The sequence below is a fragment of the Heptranchias perlo genome, chromosome 28, assembly GCF_035084215.1.
Source record: "Heptranchias perlo isolate sHepPer1 chromosome 28, sHepPer1.hap1, whole genome shotgun sequence".
NCBI classification, from domain to species: domain Eukaryota; kingdom Metazoa; phylum Chordata; class Chondrichthyes; order Hexanchiformes; family Hexanchidae; genus Heptranchias; species Heptranchias perlo.
The window spans coordinates 6,478,954-6,503,140 of NC_090352.1; the positions used below are offsets into that span (position 1 = coordinate 6,478,954).

The following is a 24,187-nucleotide window of genomic DNA, read 5'->3' on the forward strand; positions in this document are numbered from 1 at the left end:
TTGTACCTGTGAAATACAAGCTCAATTGTAAGTTCACATATTCATACACAGACAACTGAAAAGCAATAGGCTGGTTCCCTTTGGGAATACTCTAGAAGTTTGTTCCTTTGCTAGCATTCCACAACAGTGACAACTGTCCCTATAATAAGACACCAGTGTAAGCTGTTCTAAATATACCACAGGTCCCTGATATAAAACCACCGCCACCCCAGCCTCATCCACAGTTTGCCCAAGGCTGAGCCAAACTTTTGCCCAAAGTCCCACCACTTTGCGCCCACTTTTCCTCCTCGTTATGGCCGAGCGGCGGATTCCTTTCAGTTTCATGCGCACGCCCAGCTGGGACCCATTCCGGGACTGGCACTACCCGGGCCGGCTCTTCGACCAGTCCTTCGGGATGCCAGCTATCCCCCACGACTGGGCGGCCGACTGGCAGGGCATCTGGCCGGGTTACATGCGCCCAACGCTGGCCGCACCAGCGGCGATTCCTCCAACCTCCACGGGGCCGGCGGCCGCCCCACCCTCCGCCTCCAGCGTCGGTCTGGGCCGGCAGCAGAGCACCGGCGTGTCCGAGATCAAAGTCACCTCGGACAAGTGGACGGTCAACTTGGATGTCAACCACTTCGCCCCCGAGGAGATCACCGTGAAAACCAAGGATGGATATGTGGAGATCAACGGTGAGCAATTGGGAGTTGACAGTGTGTAGTCATCCCATTGAATTCTTCCTGAGAGGGGGGGAGGAGGTCTCATTTGGTGTGAGATTTACTCATTTTATAATGATGTTGATGTATTTCACTCTTAAACACAGCTAGGGTTTGTTGGTAGCTCAGTTGGTAGCTTTCCAGCCTCACAGTTAGAAGGTCCTGCGTTCAAGTTCCACTCTAGAGACTTGAGCACTTGATCTAGGCTGACACACCCCTTGTGCAACACTGAGGGAGTGCTGCTCTGTCTGAGCTGCTGTCCTTCAGTATAAGACATTAAACCAAGGCCCCTTCTGCCCTTTCAGGCAGATGTAAAAGATCCCATGGCACTATTTTGAAGAAGAGCAGGGGAGTTCTCCCCGGTGTCCTGATCAATATTTATCCCTCAATCAACATCACTAAAAAAAACAGATTATCTGGTCGTTATCACATTGCTGTTTGTGGGATCTTGCTGTGCGCAAATTGGCTGCTGCGTTTCCTACATTACAACAGTGACTATACTTCAGAAGTACTTCATTGGCGTAAAGTGCTTTGGGATGTCCTGAAGTTGTGAAAGGCGCTATATAAATGCAAGTCTTTCTTATGCTAACTCAGTGTCAGTTTGGCTCGGTAGGTTGCACTCTCACCCACACCTTTGAGTCAAAGGATTGTGGGTTCAAGCCCCATTCAAGGGGTTTGAGCACCCGAATCTAGGCTGACACTTTACTGCAGAACTGAGGGAGCGCTGCACTGTGAGGGTCTTTCAGGCGTGATGATAAACCTGTCTGCTTGCTCAAGTGGATGTCAAAGATCGCATGATTCAAAAAAGAGCAGGAGAGTTTTTCTGGTGTCTTGGCCAACATTCATCCCTCAAGCATGAAAAGTAGGGACACAGGTTAATAAGGCCATAAAAAAGCAAATCAAGTACTGTGGTTCATTTCTAGAGTAATAGAATTGAAAAGCAGAGAAGTTATATTAAACTTATACAGTACCTTGGTTAGACCACACTTAGAGTGCTCTGAACAGTTCTGGTCTCCATATTATAAAAGGATGTAGAGGCACTGGAGAAGGTGCAAAAAAGATTTATGAGGATGATACCAGAACTAAGAGGTTATAACTATCAGGAAAGAATGAATAGGCTGGGGTTCTTTTCTCTATAAGACTGAGAGATGACCTGAGAGAGGTCTTTAAGATTGCGAAAGGGTTTGATAGGGTAGATGTAGAGAAAATGTTTCCACTTGTGGGGCAGTCCAAAACTAGGGACCATAAATATAAGATAGTCACTAATAAATTCAATAGGGAATTCAGGAGCAACTCCTTTACCCAGAGAGTGGTTAGAATGTGGAACTCGCTACCAGAAGGAGTAGTTGGGGCGAATAGCATAGAGGCATTTAAGGGGAATCTCGAGAAGCACATGAGGGAGAAAGGAATAGAAGGGTATACTGATCGGGTTAGATGAAGAGGGGTGGGAAGAGGTTCATGTGGAGCACAAACACCGGCATGGACCTGTTGGGCCGAATGGCTATGTAACTCTATATAATTCTACCTAAGCAACACCACCAAAAATGATTAATTGCTTATTTATTTCATTGCTGTTTGTGGGACTTTGCTGTGTGCAGATTGGCTGTCATGTTTTCCTATGTAACAACAGTAACTACACTTCAATATAATGCATTGCCCGTGAACTACTTTGGGATGTCCTGAGGATGTGAAAGGCACGATATAAATGTGGAGCAGGCTCAAGGGGCCGTATGGCCAATTCCTGCTCCTGTTTCTCCTGTTCTTATGTTCTTCCTTTGACCTTGACTCCAATGACCCAATAATGTGGATATGTGCCATGTAAGATCCTATTTAGGTCATTGTAGATGAGGAACTAGTGTGGGGAGGAGAATGATTAATTCTGGAGTTACAACAGGTTTAGGAAATCTCCTTGCTAAAAAGTCACACTTGTTTCATGCAGTGGCTATAGTGGCAAAAACTTGGCTAGGTTTAAAGTATAGAGACAGCCTGGTAGGCGAAGTCAATCAGCACAGATGCACTCAAAACAAAGAAAAAGCAAACTGGAACTTCTAGCCAGACTAAAATTGGTGAAATCAAAAAATATGTAGAACTTAAAAAAAGCTGCTGTACGAAGAATTTTCTTTGAAAGCATTCAGAGGATCTATTTTAATGTGGGAACACGCAGTACTCTGCAGTGAAGGACTCACCCATTGCCCCCTGAGGGCAAAGCAGTCCTTAAACGGATTGCTGGAGGCTATTTTTGTGCATTCCCAATTTCCTTTGCCTTACCATTGACGGCCGTGCCTTCAGCTGTCTAGGCCCTGAGCTCTGGTTGTGAAAGATGCTGTATAGATGCAAGTCTTTCTTTCTTTAACAGTCTGATGATCGTTAGTGAGTCTTCTTTCCCTGTCAACAGTAACTCAGCATTAACAGCAACTTAATTGGATAATCAGGTTTATCTATAATCTATATTTTCATCTAGGAGAAGGACTGCAGCATTAGTTTTCTCAGAGAACCTTTGCTGCTTCCTCCTCCTCTTCATCCACATCTGGGTTTACTCCTCTGCCACGAGACCTCATTGCAAGTGCATTCTGCCAGACGCCAGCAGCAAATCGATTTATGAAACATTGAATCTGTAAACCATTACATGTTAACACTGGGACTAAATACAGCAAGAACTTTTATCTGCCCTGCAATGAAAATTCATTCTTTGAAGAGGTTATGTAGCTTGTGATACTGAGCTCCGAGTCGTAGGTTGCTTAATTACAGCCGTTGAAACACCCTCACTGCAAAGGTTACATGAAGCACTTGATTAGGAAAGATCAAAGAGCATGTTTTGCTTAAAGGAAACAATCGAATAATTACAGTGACAGAGGGGAGTAATACGTTTAAAAGGAACCCCCAGGTCACCCTAGGTCAAGTCACATTCATTTATAGCCAATTCAGTGCATCCAGCTAGACCTTAAAGCAAATGGCGGAGATGAAGGAATTGCATTGAAACTGTCAAGTTTGAAGCAGTACAAGAAAATACACAAAAGCCAACACTATATTGACCTCTTTTGGGCAGCACTTAAGGATCTGTTGGGTGCAGTGACAACAGGGAGTGGCCAGCTGACTGAAGAAGCTTTGAGCTGGGACTCAAAGCAGTTGTTCTCTGGCTTCCCCCATGTCAATACCTTCATATAACCTTGATGTAAGGAGAAGGGGCAGTAGAGTCCAGACCCTGACAACTCCCTACCCACCAGCTGCACTGGGCAGTGGGCAATAAGCCTGAAAAGGCAAACATCAGGTGGTGGGTTGGCATCCACATGTTCAATCAGATTGGAGGACCATTGCATCCTTTTTTCTTTGCCTCGCTCACCTCTCTCATTTATCTCACTGCTCTGCGCAAATTGGCTACCACATTTCTTACATTACAGTGACTACACTTCAAAATTACTTAATTGGCTGTAAAGCGCTTTGGGGAATCCTGAGGTTGTGAAAAGCATTATATATCTATCTTTCTTTTACATTGAAGTTCTTTTAATGGAATAGAAAGACGTTGGCTTATGATCTGCCATTGCGATCGTCCTATTTTACCCCTGTTGTGAGGAGGTTCCAAGTGAAGACTATGTACTTCTCCACACACTGAGTGGAGACGGGATACTTCCCTGGTGAGAGGGAATGGAGGAGCAGAAAGACACTGCAGGCCATTTTCCTATGCTTTCTGGTGGCTAGTCATTGAACAGTATATGCAGAGGCCTAGGAGGTGTTGAGATAAATGCCCTTTCTGCTAGTCATGCTACAGCATGACTAGCTGTAGCATGATGGTCATGCTACAGCAAGATCACTAAGAAGGGGCAGAGGGAAAGGGGGCAGAGAAGAAGGAACTTTTCTCCGAGTAACTCCAGTTATCTGAAGGGAACATATCCGTTTGTCCCACATCATGCAGCATCATCCAGCATCCAAACTGTAGCAGCAGCCTCAGAATGTCCTTGTCTATTTATAAACTAGTAAGTAACACAGGAGTCACAGTTTTATAATAAAAGGTTGTGTGTCCAGCTGTTCTTCCCTTCACTCCTTCCCTAAACGAGCCATGCTGCTCCCAGCTGGTCAATAAATCCGACTCTGGTTTTTAGTGATTCCGGCCGCAGATTCATTTTTACGTTGATCATTATTGAAAGAGTGTTATTAGAGCTGCAAGGTCACTACAGTTTGGTGCTCAGCTTTGCAAATGTGCATAGATGTCTCCAAAAAGACACAATTGATCCAGTTTAAAGCAAATACAGCATTCATTTTAAAAGTAGATATACTTTACTTTTTTGTGTATTTTTGGATCGATAAAGGCAAGGTAGTTCATTAATGGAGAATGGACCATCCCTACCCTGGGCACCATGGAGAAGGAACCATCCCTACCCTGGGTATCATGGGGAATGGACCACCCTTACCCTGGGTATCATGGGGAATGGACCATCCTTATTCAGGGTATCATGGAGAATGGACCACCCTTACCCTGGGCACCATGGGGAATGGACCATCCCCACCCTGGGCACCATGGGGAATGGACCATCCCCACCCTGGGCACCATGGGGAATGGACCATCCCCATCTTGGGCACCATGGGGAATGGACCATCCCCACCCTGGGCACCATGGGGAATGGACCATCCCCACCTTGGGCACCATGGGGAATGGACCATCCCCATCTTGGGCACCATGGGGAATGGACCATCCCCACCCTGGGCACCATGGGGAATGGACCATCCCCACCCTGGGCACCATGGGGAATGGACCATCCCCACCCTGGGCACCATGGGGGAGAAACCATTCTCACCCTGGGCACCATGGGAACGGACCATTCTTACCCTGGGCACCATGGGGAATTGGCCATACACATCATGGGCACCATGGGAAATGGACCATCCCTACCATGGGCACCATGGGGAATTGGCCATACACATCATGGGCACCATGGGAAATGGACCATCCCTACCCTGGGCACCATGGGGAATTGGCCATACACATCATGGGCACCATGGGAAATGGACCATCCCTACCATGGGCACCATGGGGAATTGGCCATACACATCATGGGCACCATGGGAAATGGACCATCCCTACCCTGGGCACCATGGGGAAGGAACCATCCCCACCCTGGTCACCATAGGGAATGGACCATCCCCACCCTGGGCACCATGGGGAAGGAACCATCCTTACTCAGGGTATCATGGAGAATGGACCACCCTTTCCCTGGGCACCATAGGGAATGGACCATCCCCACCCTGGGCACCATGGGGAATTGGCCATACTCATCATGGGCACCATGGGAAATGGACCATCCCTACCCTGGGCACCATGGGGAAGGAACCATCCCCACCCTGGTCACCATAGGGAATGGACCATCCCCACCCTGGGCACCATGGGGAAGGAACCATCCTTACTCAGGGTATCATGGAGAATGGACCACCCTTTCCCTGGGCACCATAGGGAATGGACCATCCCCACCCTGGGCACCATGGGGAATTGGCCATACTCATCATGGGCACCATGGGAAATGGACCATCCCTACCCTGGGCACCATGGGGAAGGAACCATCCCCACCCTGGGTATCATGGGGAATGGACCATCCTTAATAAAAACAGAAAATGTTGGAGAAGCTCAGCCAGTCAGGCAGCATCTGTGGAGAAAGAAACAGTTAACGTTTCAGTTCGAAGGCCTTTCGTCAGAACTGGAAGATGTTAAAGAGTTAAAGTTTTTAAGCAAGTGCAGAGCCAGGGAAAGGAGGGGGTAGGGAGGGGAGGGGAAGAAAGAACAAAAAGGAAGGTCTGTGATAGGGTGGAGGGCAGGAGTGATTAAATTACAAGAGGGATGATGATGCGAGGCAAGGAAGGTGGTTATGGGACAGGTTAAGAAGCAGAAGATATGTCAGGAGTAGCTGTAAATGGCAACAGCAGAACCATTACCAGCACTTGCTGTCTGAAAAAATGGGAGCAGTGGTTATGATCTGAAGTTATTGGAATCAATGTTGAGTCCGGAAGTTGTAAAATGCCTAAACGAAAGATGAGGTGCTGTTCCTCGAGCTTCCATTGAACTTCTTTGGAACAGTGTAAGAGGTCGAGGACAGAGAGGTCTGAGTGGGAGTGGGATGGGGAATTAAAATGGCGAGTGACCGGCAGGTCAGGGTCATGCCTGCGGACAGAGCACTCCCACTCTGACCTCTCTGTCCTCGGCCTCTTACACTGTTCCAATGAAGCTACACCTCCACTCTGTCCTTCCAGAATCCAAAGTCAACAATTTCAAAGAAAACTGACATATAAAAATAAATTGGGGCAGATATTCCCAGAAGGTGGAATCTGTAATAATAATTTCAAGACATCAAGGAACATTTTAAATAGCGAGATAACATTTTTATGTGAGGAGTCCGATTTGCAGTGGACAGCTGAGGATGAGATGCTCTGTTATGTACTTAATTTACATACAAGTGCCCACAGACAAACATTTTCATCTACTTAGCTGTGAACTATGGTGATTTATCTTACCTGATGAAGTCATGGTAATGATTTACAATGATCTTTAACAACCTTTATTGAAAACTCATTCAATTATCCTCTCCTGCAGGCAAACACGAAGAGAGGCAAGATGAACATGGTTTTATTTCAAGGTGTTTTACTCGAAAATATCTGTGAGTAAATTCTTTTATAAATGATCTGACAATAATAAACTCTCATCCTATCATCCAGGGCTGGACTTTAGAATCATAGATATGTACAACACAGAATGAGACCATTCAGCCCATCATGCCTGTGAAAGAGCTATCCAATTAGTCCCTGCTCTTTCCCCATAGCCCAGCAAATTTTTCCTTTTCAAGTATATCCAATGGCCTGGACTTTAGCCCAGGTCTCACTTGATGTGAGCGCAGATTGGTGAATTGGGCATGGAGTTTCAAGCTGCTCCTGATTTTGCAGTTATTAATTTTAATGACTGGAAATGTGAGAACGCCTGGAATTGGTGCTGCTGTTGAGCTAGACTCCAAGCCAGAAGTTTATCCAGAGTGTTTTTTGTGCCACTATGCACTCTGGGAAACCATAGCCTCCATTGCCGCATCCTGCCTGCATGTCACACTGCGCTGGGGAGTCACATCTGAGACTTAAGGCTCAAACTCAGGATTACGAGGGAGGTAGGATCAGGAACGCAATCACACCAAGGATCTGGAGGGGGAAGAGGAGAAGGATTGGAAGTCAAACCGGGACCTCACCTTGAGGGACCCTGCTGGAGGTCAGATGTAGTGCAGATCCTGCTGAGTGCTGCTGGGCGTTCAAGTGAACAGTTTATATCTAGTTTATTCCAACTGGAATTACTGCAATGTGCAGTTAATTTGCTGTCAAAATGCCCCCTCCTGGATAGTGGTCTGTTTAAACTGGTCTGATTCCAATAGCTGTCATCGATAGATCCTTTTACACCAGACAATTTTAGAACTGCAGCAAACCAAAAACATAAACTGGCTGACAGGTAAATGCGACTTTAGTGCTCATGCTTTCTTGTAAGAGCTAAAAATCTTAGGTCTGCGCGACCTACCTGATGTTAATAATTAGCAATTACCACAATGTGCATCCCCTGAAAATATCAAGGCAACAATCAATTTCAATTTACTCAGCAGGTCATGGTCACCTCAGATGACAGCGTTCCAGTAAATGTTGACTCTCGAGTAGAATGTCAGGAGTCACAAGGCATGTTCAACCTTGGATCGAATTTCATTTCCTTTTCAGTGAAATATGAAAACAGGTCTAGGTGTGAACTTGTGGGTGTGTAAACCCGTGAGCGTGTAAACCTGTGAGTTCGTGCAGGTGTAAACTTGTGCGGGTGCAAACTTGTGTGTGTGTATAGTTTATTTCAGGTTGGGAGGTGCAGTTCCTTCTAAGTCAACGCATAAGGCCCCCTTCCACCCCCTTTCCGCCATAGTTCAGGATCCCTTGGTGGCGATTTTCATCTGCCCACCATTCTGTTCACACTGAGAAGCAGATGACAGTTGGACCACATTTTTACCAAAAAAACCTACCACCCACTAGCCCGTCCGACTCGATTTTTGGGAGCCTTGTTGAAAGGTTTAAATCGGGATCGTGTGCCGTTTGTGGGACCCTGATGCAATTTCCAGGTACAAATGGGCAGACTCTGGCCATTGGTACTGGAGGTGGAGTGGCCTAAGGAGTGGCTTAAAGGGACCTCCGCAGGCTGCTCCGAAAACAGCCACAACAAAAAGCATTGCCACTGCCTTTTGTAGGACCAGGAAGAGCATCAATGCTCGGCCCCATTGTGAACGATGGGTTATTTATTCATCCCAGCCTTTACCTATCCGTCTGAGAACCAATCCCATTTCCAGATGTTTATCCAGCTCTTTTCAAAATTGTTTTGTCCTCTACTGCTTTTGCTGGGAATCATTTCAGAAACTGAACCTACTCTACGGAGGGGAAATATGTTTCTTCCAAACTTTGTTCACAGCTTAAACTGTGCTGTCAATCTGAGGCAAATCAATTCACATCTACCTGAAGTATGCAGGTCAGCATTTTAAAGGAGTAGAGTTGACAAAGTGGCTGAAACACACTCTTCAGGGAGCTGAGTTACTGATGACCTCAAGCATCCCCATGCTGCTCTACTCAATACAGGTGAAAGGGGGGGGAGGTATCTTGCAGTTTTTTGTTTGAATTTAATGCCAAGTAGGCATAGCACAACTGAATTTTACCTGCGATTTCCTTGCAGTTCACCAGAGTAGTGATTTAATTGTCTGGGAGCAAATGGGAGATTTGTTCTTGAAAATCAAGACCAGGAAGAATTATCAGAAATGGAGCATCTGCAGTCCACCAACGAGCTAATGAATAAACAGATTATTGCACCTTAGAGGAAGCTAGAAATGTGACTTAAAGGCATGTTTTATTAGGGACAAGTGGCTTCTTTGTCAAAATCCAACTTTAGGGTGTCACTCAATGTTCTGTGTTTCAAGCAGAGTTCCTTTCAGTTGTTAGAGTTTAGTAATGTAGCCAGTGACATGTCAATCAGTCTAACCTCTCCTCCCCTTCCCCCGCAGTCTCCCACCAGACATAGACCCCGGCGTTGTTTGTTCGACATTGTCCCCCTCTGGAGTGCTGACAGTGGAAGCACCGATGTCCAAACCGGCCCTGCAGTCCTCGGAGATCACCATCCCAGTTACCTTTGAGTCCAGAGCCCAGATTGGAGTGCAGGATTCAAAGAAGGCAAACGAAGCAACTAAGAAGTGATTGGGACAGCTAAAATGAAGAACGTAACCAGCACAGCACCGAGATAGCCAGCCCTTACTTACCAGTTTACCCTAGAATAATTAATTGGTTGTGAACTAATTGTGCAGAATTCATCTGTGTAGCGTGTAGTCTTTTAGATTAATAAAGATTTTTTCTTACATTTGCATCTATTTCAAAACTTAGAAATTTTCCAGATTTTGCTAAAGATGTTTGTTAGGTTAATATTGAACTTTATTAAAAAATGAATGGTGAGAAAAAAATAAATCCTTTGTATCCAGTGTAGTTAATGTTTCAACTGTGACCCTTCATCAGAACTGCACACGCACTTAACCTGTCTTTCAGATGTTGACTGACCTCCTGAGCATTTCCTGTTTTTGGTTCAGATATGCTTCTATTTCTCACTTTTACATCCTGAATGGTGTTAGATTCTGTTCCAACACAAGGTCCAGAATAGTTTTCAGTGTAAGACCAGCAATGGAAGAGAGCACTGAAGCCAAGAGCAAAATCAGCTCAGATTCTGCAAATCTGTCATCTTTGATTATATTGCCTTTGAACAAATTGGGGATCAAGTTAATGATGCGTGCATTTCATAAAAAAGACCGTTTGCACAATCATCCCACCATCGCCCACATAGTCACTTACCGCCATCATCACCAACATGCCCATCATCACTAACAATTCCATCATCATCAACATTCCCACTCCCACCATCACTCCAACTCTCAGCGTCACTCCCATTCCCATCATAACTCACACCATCAATCCCACTCCCAACATCTCTCCCTCCCACCGTCACCCCCACTCCTATTCCCATCATCACTCCCACCTTTGCTCCCACTCCCACCATCACTCCCACCACCACTCCTACCAACCATTCTATCACAAGAGAAAAAAACAGTGGCCAATTCATTTTTGTCACAGCAGGGAGAAGGGAATGCACAGTGGGGGAGGGGGATGCACAGTGGGGGAGGGGAATATGCAGTGGGGGAGGGGTTGCACCGTGGAGGAGGGGAATGTACGGTGGGGGAGGGGAATATGCAGTGGGGGAGGGGTTGCACCGTGGAGGAGGGGAATGTACGGTGGGGGAGGGGAATATGCAGTGGAGAAAGGGCATGTACAGTGGGGGAGGGGAATATGCAGTGGGGGAGGGGTTGCACCGTGGAGGAGGGGAATGTACAGTGGGGGAGGGGTTGCACCGTGGAGGAGGGGAATGTACGGTGGGGGAGGGGAATATGCAGTGGGGGAGGGGTTGCACCGCGGAGGAGGGGAATGTACGGTGGGGGAGGGGAATATGCAGTGGGGGAGGGGTTGCACCGCGGAGGAGGGGAATGTACAGTGGGGGAGGGGAATATGCAGTGGGGGAGGGGTTGCACCGTGGAGGAGGGGAATGTACGGTGGGGGAGGGGAATATGCAGTGGGGGAGGGGTTGCACCGCGGAGGAGGGGAATGTACGGTGGGGGAGGGGAATATGCAGTGGGCCATGGTTGGAAGAATGGGTGGGCACAATGGAATGTAGTGCTGCATTCTGGGAGCAGCTTTAGGTTCTGGTAGACAGCCACATTGACAACTGTTAATCTAAAAATACATTCAAACAAATCCTAAAAGAACTTCGGCAGAAGGGGAGAACTGCTTTCACACCATGCAGACTGGAAAAATGACACAATGAAGGGAGCGTGTGGTAAAATTATCTACTTGATCGAATTATTCATGAAAAAATGAGTTGCAGTTGTGCTCCGGAGTCAAACTGACAATGTAAATGGTCCAGGTTATGAGCAAAGGAGAGAACACCATCACAGCAAAGGTTCAGGTTTATTTTATTTAATAATTCATCGTTGCTGGGTTCAAATTCTGGAACTCCCTAGGAGTTCAGCACTGTGGGAGCACCTTCACCACACGGACTGCAGTGGTTCAAGGACAAGGCCCACCACCACCTTATCAGAGCAACTAAGGATGGGCAATAATGTTGGCCTTGCCAGTGACGTCCACATCCTGAGAATTTTTTAAAAATAACCCACTCTTGAGTTCCTTATCGTCCTCTGGTTCCTCATTCTTTTACACATCTTCACTTTTGGACAAAGTCAAGAATGAGTTCCAAAGTCCAATTTATTGAGCTCATTAATAAAATTCCTCCTCAGCACCGCAGCGTAAGACCATGGAGAGAGGGACGCCCTTATCTCACAATCAGGTGCAGACAACTCATGAGCTTCCATCCAAATGGACCGAAAACAGCTTGTGGTCGATTTTGTGATAAGAAGGATCATTCCATCTCCCCCTACCCCAAGTTCCCAGACCACCCCGCCCCCCCCGACTTCTCCACACTAAAGAGGAAAATCAACACCAATGTGTTTTACCTCATCTTTCAGAGCAAAATGTGGTGGAGGCAGATTCAATCGTGGCTTTCACAAGGGAATTGGATAAGTAGTTGAAGGAAAAGATTGCAAGTCCACGGGGAAAGGGCGGGGGAGTGGGACTAGCTGGATTGCTTTTGCAGAGGGCCTGCACGGGCTCAGCGGGCCGAATGGCCTCCTTCTGTGCTGTAACCATTCTATGATGCTATTCTATAACATAGAGAAATGAGCTGGAGTTTTTTCACTTCTATACTTGCCAGCTCGGCACTTCACATGTATTTATAAGCACAGAAGCAGAAAATCCCATGAATTTTTAAAACAATGGGACCATAAATTGTGAACCAGAACTGAGAGATTATAACCATCAGGAAAGACTGAACAAGTTGGGGCTCTTTTGTCCAGAAAAGGGAAAGCTGAGGGGTGACCTAATGGAGGTCTTTCAAATTTTGAAGGGGGCTTGATAGGATAGATGTAGAGAAGATGTTTCCACTTGTGGGGGAGTCCAAAACTAAGGGCCATAAATATAACATTGTTACTAATAAATGTAATAAGGAATTCAGGAGAAACTTCTTTAGTCAGAGAGTGGTGAGAATGTGGAACTCGCTACCACATGATGTAGTTGAGACGAAAAGCATCGATGCATTTAAGGGGAAACTAGATAAGTACATTAGGGAGTAAGGAATAGAAGGATATGTTGATAGGGTGAGATGAAGTAGGGTGGGAGGAGGCTCGTGTGTCGCATAAACACCAGCACAGACCTGTTGGGCCGAATGGCCTGTTTCTGTGCAGTAAATTCTATGTAATTCTATGAAATAACATCAACCATGTGAAAAAAAAAAGAAATAAAAAGACTTCGGAGGGTTAATATTCTTCCAGAACCACCTTGTGATAGGAAAATATCGACCTGTGGTGCAGTCAGAGAAAGATCCAGTCGCCATGGCGACAGATGTGGTCAGAGCACAGCAGCCAATCAGGATTCCTTCAACTTTCTCCTTATCCACTCAGGAGCATCATATGATTAAAAGTCGACCCAAAAGCCAAGTCCTTGAAATCAACTGGTTACAGAGCAGGTGCTAAAAGCCTTTCTGCTGACAGCTCCTTTGATGTGGGAGTGCTGTGTTGCCAACTGCTGCCATTGTTTATATCTATAGCCACAATGCTAAAAGTCCTTATGGAATCTGCGAGGGTGAGACATATGACTCCATCCTGAAAACACGGCCTGTGCTTTTTCTACATTACATTGTATAATACCGGCCACAGGGCTGTCTAGGAACAGCTGTGTTTTATCAGGTGACACCTTATCCGGACCTGTCAACTTTTTAATTAGGAAATAAAATGATTAGGAGACAGGCAAGGCAACCAGCTTAATTTTAAAAGGTAGTCTAAGAGCAGAATCATTAACTCAACGCACAATATCCCTCCTTCCACCAGCTCCCTCCGAGAAAAATAGCTTGTTTCATAACTAATTAGATGATCTTTAGCATAGCAGATACATCAAGATGAATGACAGGTGTTTGTGCTCCTGGATTGGGGCAAGTATTCCAGAACTGGTGAAGCCATGAGCGCATCTAAAAACCCACACAAGCAACGAGGCCTGAAATCATCCAACCCCAACTCTCTGTTGTTTTATCAGATGCTTCTTTTCCAACATCCCCATCACCTCAGCACACACATACACACACACGCACATATACACACACACACGCGCACATATACACACACACACGCACATATACACACACACACGCACATATATACACACACACGCACATATATACACACACACGCACATATACACACACACACGCACATATACACACACACACGCACACATACACACACACGCACACATACACACACACATACACACACACGCACATATACACACACACACGCACATAGACACACACACACGCACATATACACACACAGACATATACACACACACACGCACATATACACACACACACGCACATAGACACACACACACGCACATATACACACACACGCACACATACACATACACACACATATACACACACACACGCACACATACACACACAGACATAGACACATATTTACACACGCACACAAATAAGCACACATACACATATTCGTGAACTTACACACACATGCGAGTATGCACACACAAACAGGCACATATACAGACAAGCACGAACACACACCAAACAGACAGACACACACATACGCACACCACCATGCACACACATGACTAAAAAGACAGGCATACCCGCGCCCTCCAAGTCACACACCATCCCGACTTGGAAATATATCGCCGTTCCTTCATCATCGCTGGGTCAAAATCCTGGAACTCCCTACCTAACAGCACTGTGGGAGAACCTTCACCACACGGACTGCAGCGGTTCAAGAAGGCGGCTCACCACCACCTTCTCAAGGGCAATTAGGGATGGGCAATAAATGCCGGCCTCGCCAGCGACGCCCACATCCCATGAACGAATAAAAAAAAAACACATCCACGGACACACGCGCACACAAACACATGTACACACGCATATGTATACACACTCGCTTTCACACACATGTGCATGCACACTCGGACACATATACCTTGATCCCTAAAAGGTTGGCAGGTCAGGAATGAAGAACCACTAGTTGTCATCGCAGTGCAACACAACAAAAGATGGCTGTTTATAATTTAGAAAAATAAAAACAACAGAATAATTGTTTCAATAAAAGGAAAGGTCTCAGGAAAATTCCAACACCCGAATCATGAACTTGTCTTTTCCCTTTCCAGATGCTAACTGGCCTGAGATGTATTGCCAACATTTTCTGTTATTGTTTCAGAATAATTGTCTGCATGGCCCAATGTATAATTTAACATTTCACAAGGATATAGTGTAGTGCACAATTCACTGGCTCTATCCCATTAGTCACCCAGCCTGGATTGTCCCAGAACTTTCCTATCCCACCACACCCATCTGGGTCAAAATTTCTCTAACCTCTTTCCAATCCCCCACCTCTCACACTTCTTGCAACCACCTAGCAAATCTTCCCCAACCCCTCAGCAAGCCACCAGCTACCTTTCCTCTTCACATTGCCCTGCAAAATGATTGCTCTTGCAAACAAGGCCCTCCTTATTCCTGACCTCACCTTGGAGAAGCCATTGACATCCTGGACCTGACTGAAAGCTGGCTCACCCCTGGTGATTTCTTGTCACTCACCAAGGCCACACTCTCTGGCATCACCCTGCTAAAACCCCCAGCAGTGGCATGTAACTCACCTCCAGATCCCACCTCAATCGTTTCTCTTATTCTTTTGGCTCCTACTCCATGTTGAAACAACACCCATACATTCTCGTATTTGAGATCATCCTTGTCTACGGTACTGCAGACAGCTTCCTCACTGAAATCTCCTCCCTCTTGTCCTCCTTCAGTCTCTGCACAAAGTAACAGTCTCTTTACCCTACGGGACTTCAACATTGGAATTCACTCTCCTTCCTCTCCATAGCCTTCTTGGCTGCCTCACTTTCACTTAGATCTTGTCATCAAACAGTCTTAATGCTTATAAGCATCACCAACAGGGCCTTCTCCAAACATCTCCCTTCTCCAATGTATCTAACTATCCGCCCAAACCCATGGTCATGTTTAGGGATTTTGGGGTTTTTTTTCTTCATGGAAAGAGGATATATTAACTCCTTGTGGCCTGGTTCTGGTTTGATTGCTTAAGTATTCTGGCATTTCGGAATCTTGCTGTTTCTTTGTACTTAGTGCATCAGCACTGGCTCAGTGGTAGCACTCTTGCCTCTGAGGCAGGAGGTTACAGAGACTTGAGCATATAATCTAGGCTGACACTCCAGTGCAGTACTGAGGGAGTGCTGCACAGTCGGAAGTGCCGCCTTTCAGATGAGATGTCAAACCAAGGCCCCGTCTGCCCTCTCAGGTGGACATAAAAGATCTCAGGGCACTGTTTCGAAGAAGAGCAGGGGAGTTTTCCTCAGTGTCCTGGTCACTATTTATTCATTAACCAACATCACTTGAAAAAAATGATCTGATCATTATCACATTGCTGTTTGTGGGACCTTGCTGTGCACAAATTGGCTGCTGCATTTCCTACATTATAACCGTGACTACACTTCAAAAGTACTTCATTGACTAAAGCTCTTTGGGATCTCCTGAGGGTGAGAAAGACGCTATATAAATGCAAATGTTTCTTTTCGTTCAAACTCACCGCAGTTCAAATGACACTATCATTGCAATATATTATATTTATACACCATTCATTTCACTCAGAGCAGTTTACGTTGCTCCTAAATTATCACCTAGGATTTTTCCATTGCCATTGAATGACTCAACCACCAAACGCATCCCAAACAATGACCATGGAATTTGCTCACGCAGCTGTTGATCTGGGGTGAAGCTATTTCGCGAAAGATAAGCTGCTGCTTCTCAGTGTTGACAGGTTGAGTTCCTTGGATGTATTCTGCTGGGACAAGTACGGTTGAACGTGTGTCAGTTGATATGCCAGGGCGGGATTGTCGCTGAGTTTGGGGTTATTTTTAAAGAGAAAGATATTAAAATATTCATCCATTTCCGTTTGCTGTTACAGCTGCTCTGTGACCTTGACTCCCAAACTCGGGCTTCCAAGTGACGATTCAGAGTTGTCAAAACTGCACAGAAACTCAGGGGGTTGAATTTCCTGATGGGGGAAGATCCGCGGAAATCCTGGAGAAAGGGCGCAAGCGTTGCCTCCCCGGCTATGGAATAAAGCACGTTTCCCCTTGGAAGGAGCTTCCCAGAGAAATGAGAACAAGCCCTCAAAATGTGGTTATATTTGCGAGATCAGTCAAGGACACACGAAGGCCGTTTGCTTGTGCTGAATCTCATCCCACTCGCACGCTAACTTTCTCAAACTAACATTTTGAAATCCCTAACCTCTTACTGCCCTGCCTGGCAGATTATTCCGAACATTCATCATCCTTTCAGTACAGAAGTTTTTTTCGAATGTCTGGGCTAAATTTACTTTTCTCTGATTTAAGTTGCATGTCCTCTGCTCCTCCAAGCCTTGCTCTGAAGTAATATTCAGAATTTTTGCCAGCTTGGAGTTGGGTGTGGTGGGGTACGAATAACGGAGATGAACAAGTAGAGTGAGTGCACAGGTCAAATGAAGACTTTATAATGGAGGAGAAAGCTCATCATAGAATGGAAGAAATGGCTTCACGTTACAGGAGCAGAGGAGAGGAGAGTCTGATAGCACCGGTCAGCTGTTGAGGGGAGAACAGCTGGGAAAAGGACACTGTTGGCAGGGGATGCTGGGGCACCAGAGAAAGCACCGGGGGTAACAGAGAAAGTACCAGGGGCACCAGAGAAAGCACCGGGGGCACCAGAGAAAGCACCGGGGGTAACAGAGAAAGTACCAGGGGCACCAGAGAAAGCACCAGGGGCACCAGAGAAAGCACCGGGGGCACCAGAGAAAGTACCAGGGGTAACAGAGAATCACAAGGGGCAACAGAGAAAGCACCAGGGGTAACAGAGAATCACAAGGGGCAACAGAGAAAGCACCAGGGATAACAGAGAAAGCACCAGGGGTAACAGAGAAAGCACCAGGGGCAATGGAGAAAGCACCAGGGGCAATGGAGAAAGCACCAGGGGCAATGGAGAAAGCCACCGGTGATAACAGAGAAAGCACCAGGGGTAACTGAGAAGCACAAGGGGCAACAGAGAAAGCACCGGGGGCACCAGAGAAAGCACAAGGGGCAACTGAGAAGCACAAGGGTCAACAGAGAAAGCACCAGAGGCAACAGAGAAAGCACCAGGGGTAACAGAGAAAGCACCAGGGGCAACAGAGAAAGCACCAGGGGTAACTGAGAAGCACAAGGGGCAACAGAGAAAGCACCGGGGGCACCAGAGAAAGCACAACGGGTAACAGAGAAAGCACCAGTGATAACAGAGAAACCACAAGGGGCAACTGAGAAGCACAAGGGGCAACAGAGAAAGCACCAGAGGCAACAGAGAAAGCACCAGGGGTAACAGAGAAAGCACCAGGGGCAACAGAGAAAGCACCAGGGGCAACGGAGAAAGCACCAGGGGCAATGGAGAAAGCACCAGTAATAACAGAGAAAGCACCGGGGGTAACAGAGAAAGCACCAGGGGTAACTGAGAAAGCACCAGGGGTAACAGAGAAAGCACCAGGGGAAACAGAGAAAGCACCAGGGGCAATGGAAAAAGCACCAGTAATAACAGAGAAAGCACCGGGGGCAACAGAGAAAGCACCAGGGGTAACAGAGAAAGCACCAGGGGTAACAGAGAAAGCACCGGGGGCAACAGAGAAAGCACCAGGGGTAACAGAGAAAGCACCAGGGGTAACAGAGAAAGCACCGGGGGCAACAGAGAAAGCACCAGGGGTAACAGAGAAAGCACCAGGGGCAATGGAGAAAGCACCAGGGGTAACAGAGAAAGAACCAGGGGCAATGGAGAAAGCACCAGTAATAACAGAGAAAGCACCAGGGGCAATGGAGAAAGCACCGGGGGTAACAGAGAAAGCACTGGGGGTAACAGAGAAAGCACCGGGGGCAACAGAGAAAGCACCAGGGGTAACAGAGAAAGCACCGGGGGCACCAGAGAAAGCACAAGGGGTAACAGAGAAAGCACCAGGGGTAACAGAGAAAGCACCGGGGGCAACAGAGAAAGCACCAGGGGTAACAGAGAAAGCACCAGGGGCAATGGAGAAAGCACCAGGGGTAACAGAGAAAGCACCAGGGGTAACAGAGAAAGCACCAGGGGTAACAGAGAAAGCACCAGGGGCAATGGAGAAAGCACCAGTAATAACAGAGAAAGCACCGGGGGCACCAGAGAAAGCACAAGGGGTAACAGAGAAAGCACCAGTGATAACAGAGAAAGCACCAGGGGTAACAGAGAAAGCACCAGTAATAACAGAGAAAGCACCGGGGGCACCAGAGAAAGCACAAGGGGTAACAGAGAAAGCACCAGTAATAACAGAGAAAGCACCAGGGGCAATGGAGAAAGCACCGGGGGTAACAGAGAAAGCACTGGGGGTAACAGAGAAAGCACCAGTAATAACAGAGAAAGCACCAGGGGCAATGGAGAAAGCACCGGGGGTAACAGAGAAAGCACTGGGGGTAACAGAGAAAGCACCGGGGGCAACAGAGAAAGCACCAGAGGCAACAGAGAAAGCACCAGGGGTAACAGAGAAAGCATCAGGGGTAACAGAGAAAGCACCAGGGGCAATGGAGAAAGCACCAGTAATAACAGAGAAAGCACCGGGGGTAACAGAGAAAGCACCAGGGGTAACAGAGAAAGCACCAGGGGCAATGGAGAAAGCACCAGGGGCAATGGAGAAAGCACCAGGGGCAATGGAGAAAGCCACCAGTGATAACAGAGAAAGCACTAGGGGTAACTGAGAAGCACAATGGGCACCAGAGAAAGCACAAGGGGTAACAGAGAAAGCACCAGTGATAACAGAGAAAGCACAAGGGGCAACTGAGAAGCACAAGGGGCAACAGAGAAAGCACCAGAGGCAACAGAGAAAGCACCAGGGGTAACAGAGAAAGCACCAGTGGTAAGAGAGAAAGCACCAGGGGCAACAGAGAAAGCACCAGGGGCAACGGAGAAAGCACCAGGGGTAACAGAGAAAGCACCGGGGGTAACTGAGAAAGCACCAGGGGTAACAGATAAAGCACCAGGGGAAACAGAGAAAGAACCAGGGGCAATGGAAAAAGCACCAGTAATAACAGAGAAAGCACCGGGGGTAACAGAGAAAGCACCAGGGATAACTGAGAAAGCACCAGGGGAAACAGAGAAAGCACCAGGGGCAATGGAAAAAGCACCAGGAATAACAGAGAAAGCACCGGGGGTAACAGAGAAAGCACCGGGGGTAACAGAGAAAGCACCAGGGGTAACAGAGAAAGCACCGGGGGCAACAGAGAAAGCACCAGGGGTAACAGAGAAAGCACCAGGGGCAATGGAGAAAGCACCAGTAATAACAGAGAAAGCACCGGGGGTAACAGAGAAAGCACCAGGGGTAACAGAGAAAGCACCAGGGGTAACAGAGAAAGCACCGGGGGCAACAGAGAAAGCACCAGGGGTAACAGAGAAAGCACCAGGGGCAATGGAGAAAGCACCAGGGGTAACAGAGAAAGAACCAGGGGCAATGGAGAAAGCACCAGGAATAACAGAGAAAGCACCAGGGGCAATGGAGAAAGCACCAGGGGCAATGGAGAAAGCACCAGTAATAACAGAGAAAGCACTGGGGGTAACAGAGAAAGCACCAGGGGTAACTGAGAAAGCACCAGGGGTAACAGAGAAAGCACCGGGGGCAACAGAGAAAGCACCAGGGGTAACAGAGAAAGCACCAGGGGCAACAGAGAAAGCACCGGGGGTAACAGAGAAAGCACCAGTAATAACAGAGAAAGCACCGGGGGCAATGGAGAAAGCACCAGGGGTAACTGAGAAAGCACCAGGCGTAACAGAGAAAGCACCAGGGGTAACAGAGAAAGCACCAGGGGTAACAGAGAAAGCACCGGGGGTAACAGAGAAAGCACCAGGGGTAACAGAGAAAGCAGCGGGGGTAACTGAGAAAGCACCAGGGGTAACAGAGAAAGCACCGGGGGCAACAGAGAAAGCACCAGGGGTAACAGAGAAAGCACCTGGGGTAACTGAGAAAGCACAAGGGGGAACAGAGAAAGCACCAGGGGCAACAGAGAAAGCACCAGGGGCAACGGAGAAAGCACCAGGGGCAATGGAGAAAGCACCAGGGGTAACAGAGAAAGCACCAGGGGTAACAGAGAAAGCAACAGGGGTAACAGAGAAAGCACCAGGGGTAACAGAGAAAGCACCAGGGGCAATGGAGAAAGCACCAGGGGTAACAGAGAAAGCACCAGGGGTAACTGAGAAAGCACCAGGGGTAACAGAGAAAGCACCGGGGGCAACAGAGAAAGCACCTGGGGTAACAGAGAAAGCACCAGGGATATAAGAGAAAGCACCAGGGGCAATGGAGAAAGCACCAGGGGTAACAGAGAAAGCACCAGGGGAAACAGAGAAAGCACCAGGGGTAACAGAGAAAGCACCAGGGGTAACAAAGAAAGCACCAGGGGCAACGGAGAAAGCACCAGGGGCAATGGAGAAAGCACCAGTAATAACAGAGAAAGCACCGGGGGTAACAGAGAAAGCACCAGGGGTAACAGAGAAAGCACCGGGTGCAACAGAGAAAGCACCAGGGGTAACAGAGAAAGCACCTGGGGTAACTGAGAAAGCACCAGGCAGATAAGAGAAAGCACCAGTGGCAATGGAGAAAGCACCAGGGGTAACAGAGAAAGCACCAGGGGTAACAGAGAAAGCACCAGGGGTAACTGAGAAAGCACCAGGGGTAACAGAGAAAGCACCAGGGGCAATGGAGAAAGCACCTGGGGTAACAGAGAAAGCACCAGGGGTAACAGAGAAAGCACCAGGGGTAACAGAGAAAGCACCAGGGGCAACGGAGAAAGCACCAGGGGCATTGGAGAAAGCACCAGCAATAACAGAGAAAGCACCGGGGGTAACAGAGAAAGCACCAGGGATATAAGAGAAAGCACTAGGGGCAATGGAGAAAGCACCAGGGGTAACAGAGAAAGCACCAGGGGTAACAGAGAAAGCACCAGGGGTAACTGAGAAAGCACCAGGGGTAACAGAGAAAGCACCGGGGGCAACAGAGAAAGCACCTGGGGTAACAGAGAAAGCACCAGGGGTAACAGAGAAAGCACCAGGGGTAACAGAGAAAGCACCAGGGGCAACGGAGAAAGCACCAGGGGCAATGGAGAAAGCACCAGCAATAACAGAGAAAGCACCGGGGGTAACAGAGAAAGCACCAGGGATATAAGAGAAAGCACTAGGGGCAATGGAGAAAGCACCAGGGGTAACAGAGAAAGCACCAGGGGAAACAGAGAAAGCACCAGGGGTAACAGAGAAAGCACCAGGGGTAACAGAGAAAGCACCAGGGGCAACGGAGAAAGCACCAGGGGCAATGGAGAAAGCACCAGTAATAACAGAGAAAGCACCGGGGGTAACAGAGAAAGCACCAGGGGTAACAGAGAAAGCACCGGGGGCAACAGAGAAAGCACCAGGGGTAACAGAGAAAGCACCTGGGGTAACTGAGAAAGCACCAGGGATATAAGAGAAAGCACCAGGGGCAATGGAGAAAGCACCAGGGGTAACAGAGAAAGCACCAGGGGTAACAGAGAAAGCACCAGGGGCAATGGAGAAAGCACCAGAGGCAACAGAGAAAGCACCGGGGGCACCAGAGAAAGCACAAGGGGTAACAGAGAAAGCACAAGGGGCAACTGAGAAGCACAAGGGGCAACGGAGAAAGCACCAGAGGCAACAGAGAAAGCACCAGGGGTAACAGAGAAAGCACCAGGGGTAACAGAGAAAGCACCAGGGGCAACAGAGAAAGCACCAGGGGCAACGGAGAAAGCACCAGGGGCAATGGAGAAAGCACCAGTAATAACAGAGAAAGCACCAGGGGTAACAGAGAAAGCACCAGGGGTAACTGAGAAAGCACCAGGGGTAACAGAGAAAGCACCAGGGGAAACAGAGAAAGCACCAGGGGTAACAGAGAAAGCACCAGGGGTAACTGAGAAAGCACCAGTAATAACAGAAAAAGCACCAGAGGCAACAGAGAAAGCACCAGGGGTAACAGAGAAAGCACCAGGGGTAACAGAGAAAGCACCAGGGGTAACTGAGAAAGCACCAGGGGTAACAGAGAAAGCACCAGGGGAAACAGAGAAAGCACCAGGGGCAATGGAGAAAGCACCAGTAATAACAGAGAAAGCACCGGGGGCAATGGAGAAAGCACCAGTAATAACAGAGAAAGCACCGGGGGTAACAGAGAAAGCACCAGGGGTAACAGAGAAAGCACCAGGGGTAACAGAGAAAGCACCAGGGGCAACGGAGAAAGCACCAGGGGTAACAGGGAAAGCACCGGGGGCAACAGAGAAAGCACCAGGTGCAATGGAGAAAGCACCAGGGGCAATGGAGAAAGCACCAGTAATAACAGAGAAAGCACCAGGTGCAATGGAGAAAGCACCAGTAATAACAGAGAAAGCACCGGGGGTAACAGAGAAAGCACCGGGGGCAACAGAGAAAGCACCAGGGGTAACAGAGAAAGCACCGGGGGTAACAGAGAAAGCACCGGGGGTAACAGAGAAAGCACCGGGGGTAACAGAGAAAGCACCAGGGGTAACAGAGAAAGCACCAGGGGTAACAGAGAAAGCACCAGGGGCAATGGAGAAAGCACCAGTAATAACAGGGAAAGCACCGGGGGTAACAGAGAAAGCACCAGGGGCAACAGAGAAAGCACCAGGGGTAACTGAGAAAGCACCGGGGGCAACAGAGAAAGCACCAGGGGTAACAGAGAAAGCACCAGGGGTAACTGAGAAAGCACCAGGGGTAATAGAGAAAGCACCGGGTGCAACAGAGAAAGCACCAGGGGTAACAGAGAAAGCACCAGGGGCAATGGAGAAAGCACCAGGGGTAACAGAGAAAGCACCAGGGGTAACAGAGAAAGCACCAGGGGCAACGGAGAAAGCACCAGGGGCAATGGAGAAAGCACCAGTAATAACAGATAAAGCACCGGGGGTAACAGAGAAAGCACCAGGGGTAACAGAGAAAGCACCAGGGGTAACTGAGAAAGCACGAGGGGCAATGGAGAAAGCACCAGGGGTAACAGAGAAAGCACCGGGGGTAACAGAGAAAGCACCAGGGGTAACAGAGAAAGCACCAGGGGTAACTGAGAAAGCACCAGGGGTAACAGAGAAAGCACCGGGGGCAACAGAGAAAGCACCAGGGGTAACAGAGAAAGCACCAGGGTTTTTTTTTACTCGTTCACGGGATGTGGGCGTCGCTGGCAAGGCCGGCATTTATTGCCCATCCCTAATTGCCCTCG

General features: G+C 48.0%; 1 protein-coding gene across 1 annotated transcript; it reads left to right on the forward strand.

Annotated features, from left to right (window-relative positions):
* Nucleotides 1-210: 210 nt before the first annotated feature.
* hspb1 (heat shock protein, alpha-crystallin-related, 1) lies at nucleotides 211-10,187 on the forward strand. Its single transcript, XM_068007974.1, has 3 exons — nucleotides 211-674; nucleotides 7,273-7,336; nucleotides 9,734-10,187. The coding sequence occupies exons 1-3, from the start codon at nucleotides 293-295 to the stop codon at nucleotides 9,921-9,923; spliced, it is 636 nt and encodes a 211-aa protein (XP_067864075.1). The 5' UTR covers nucleotides 211-292; the 3' UTR covers nucleotides 9,924-10,187.
* The last annotated feature ends 14,000 nt before the right edge of the window (nucleotides 10,188-24,187 follow it).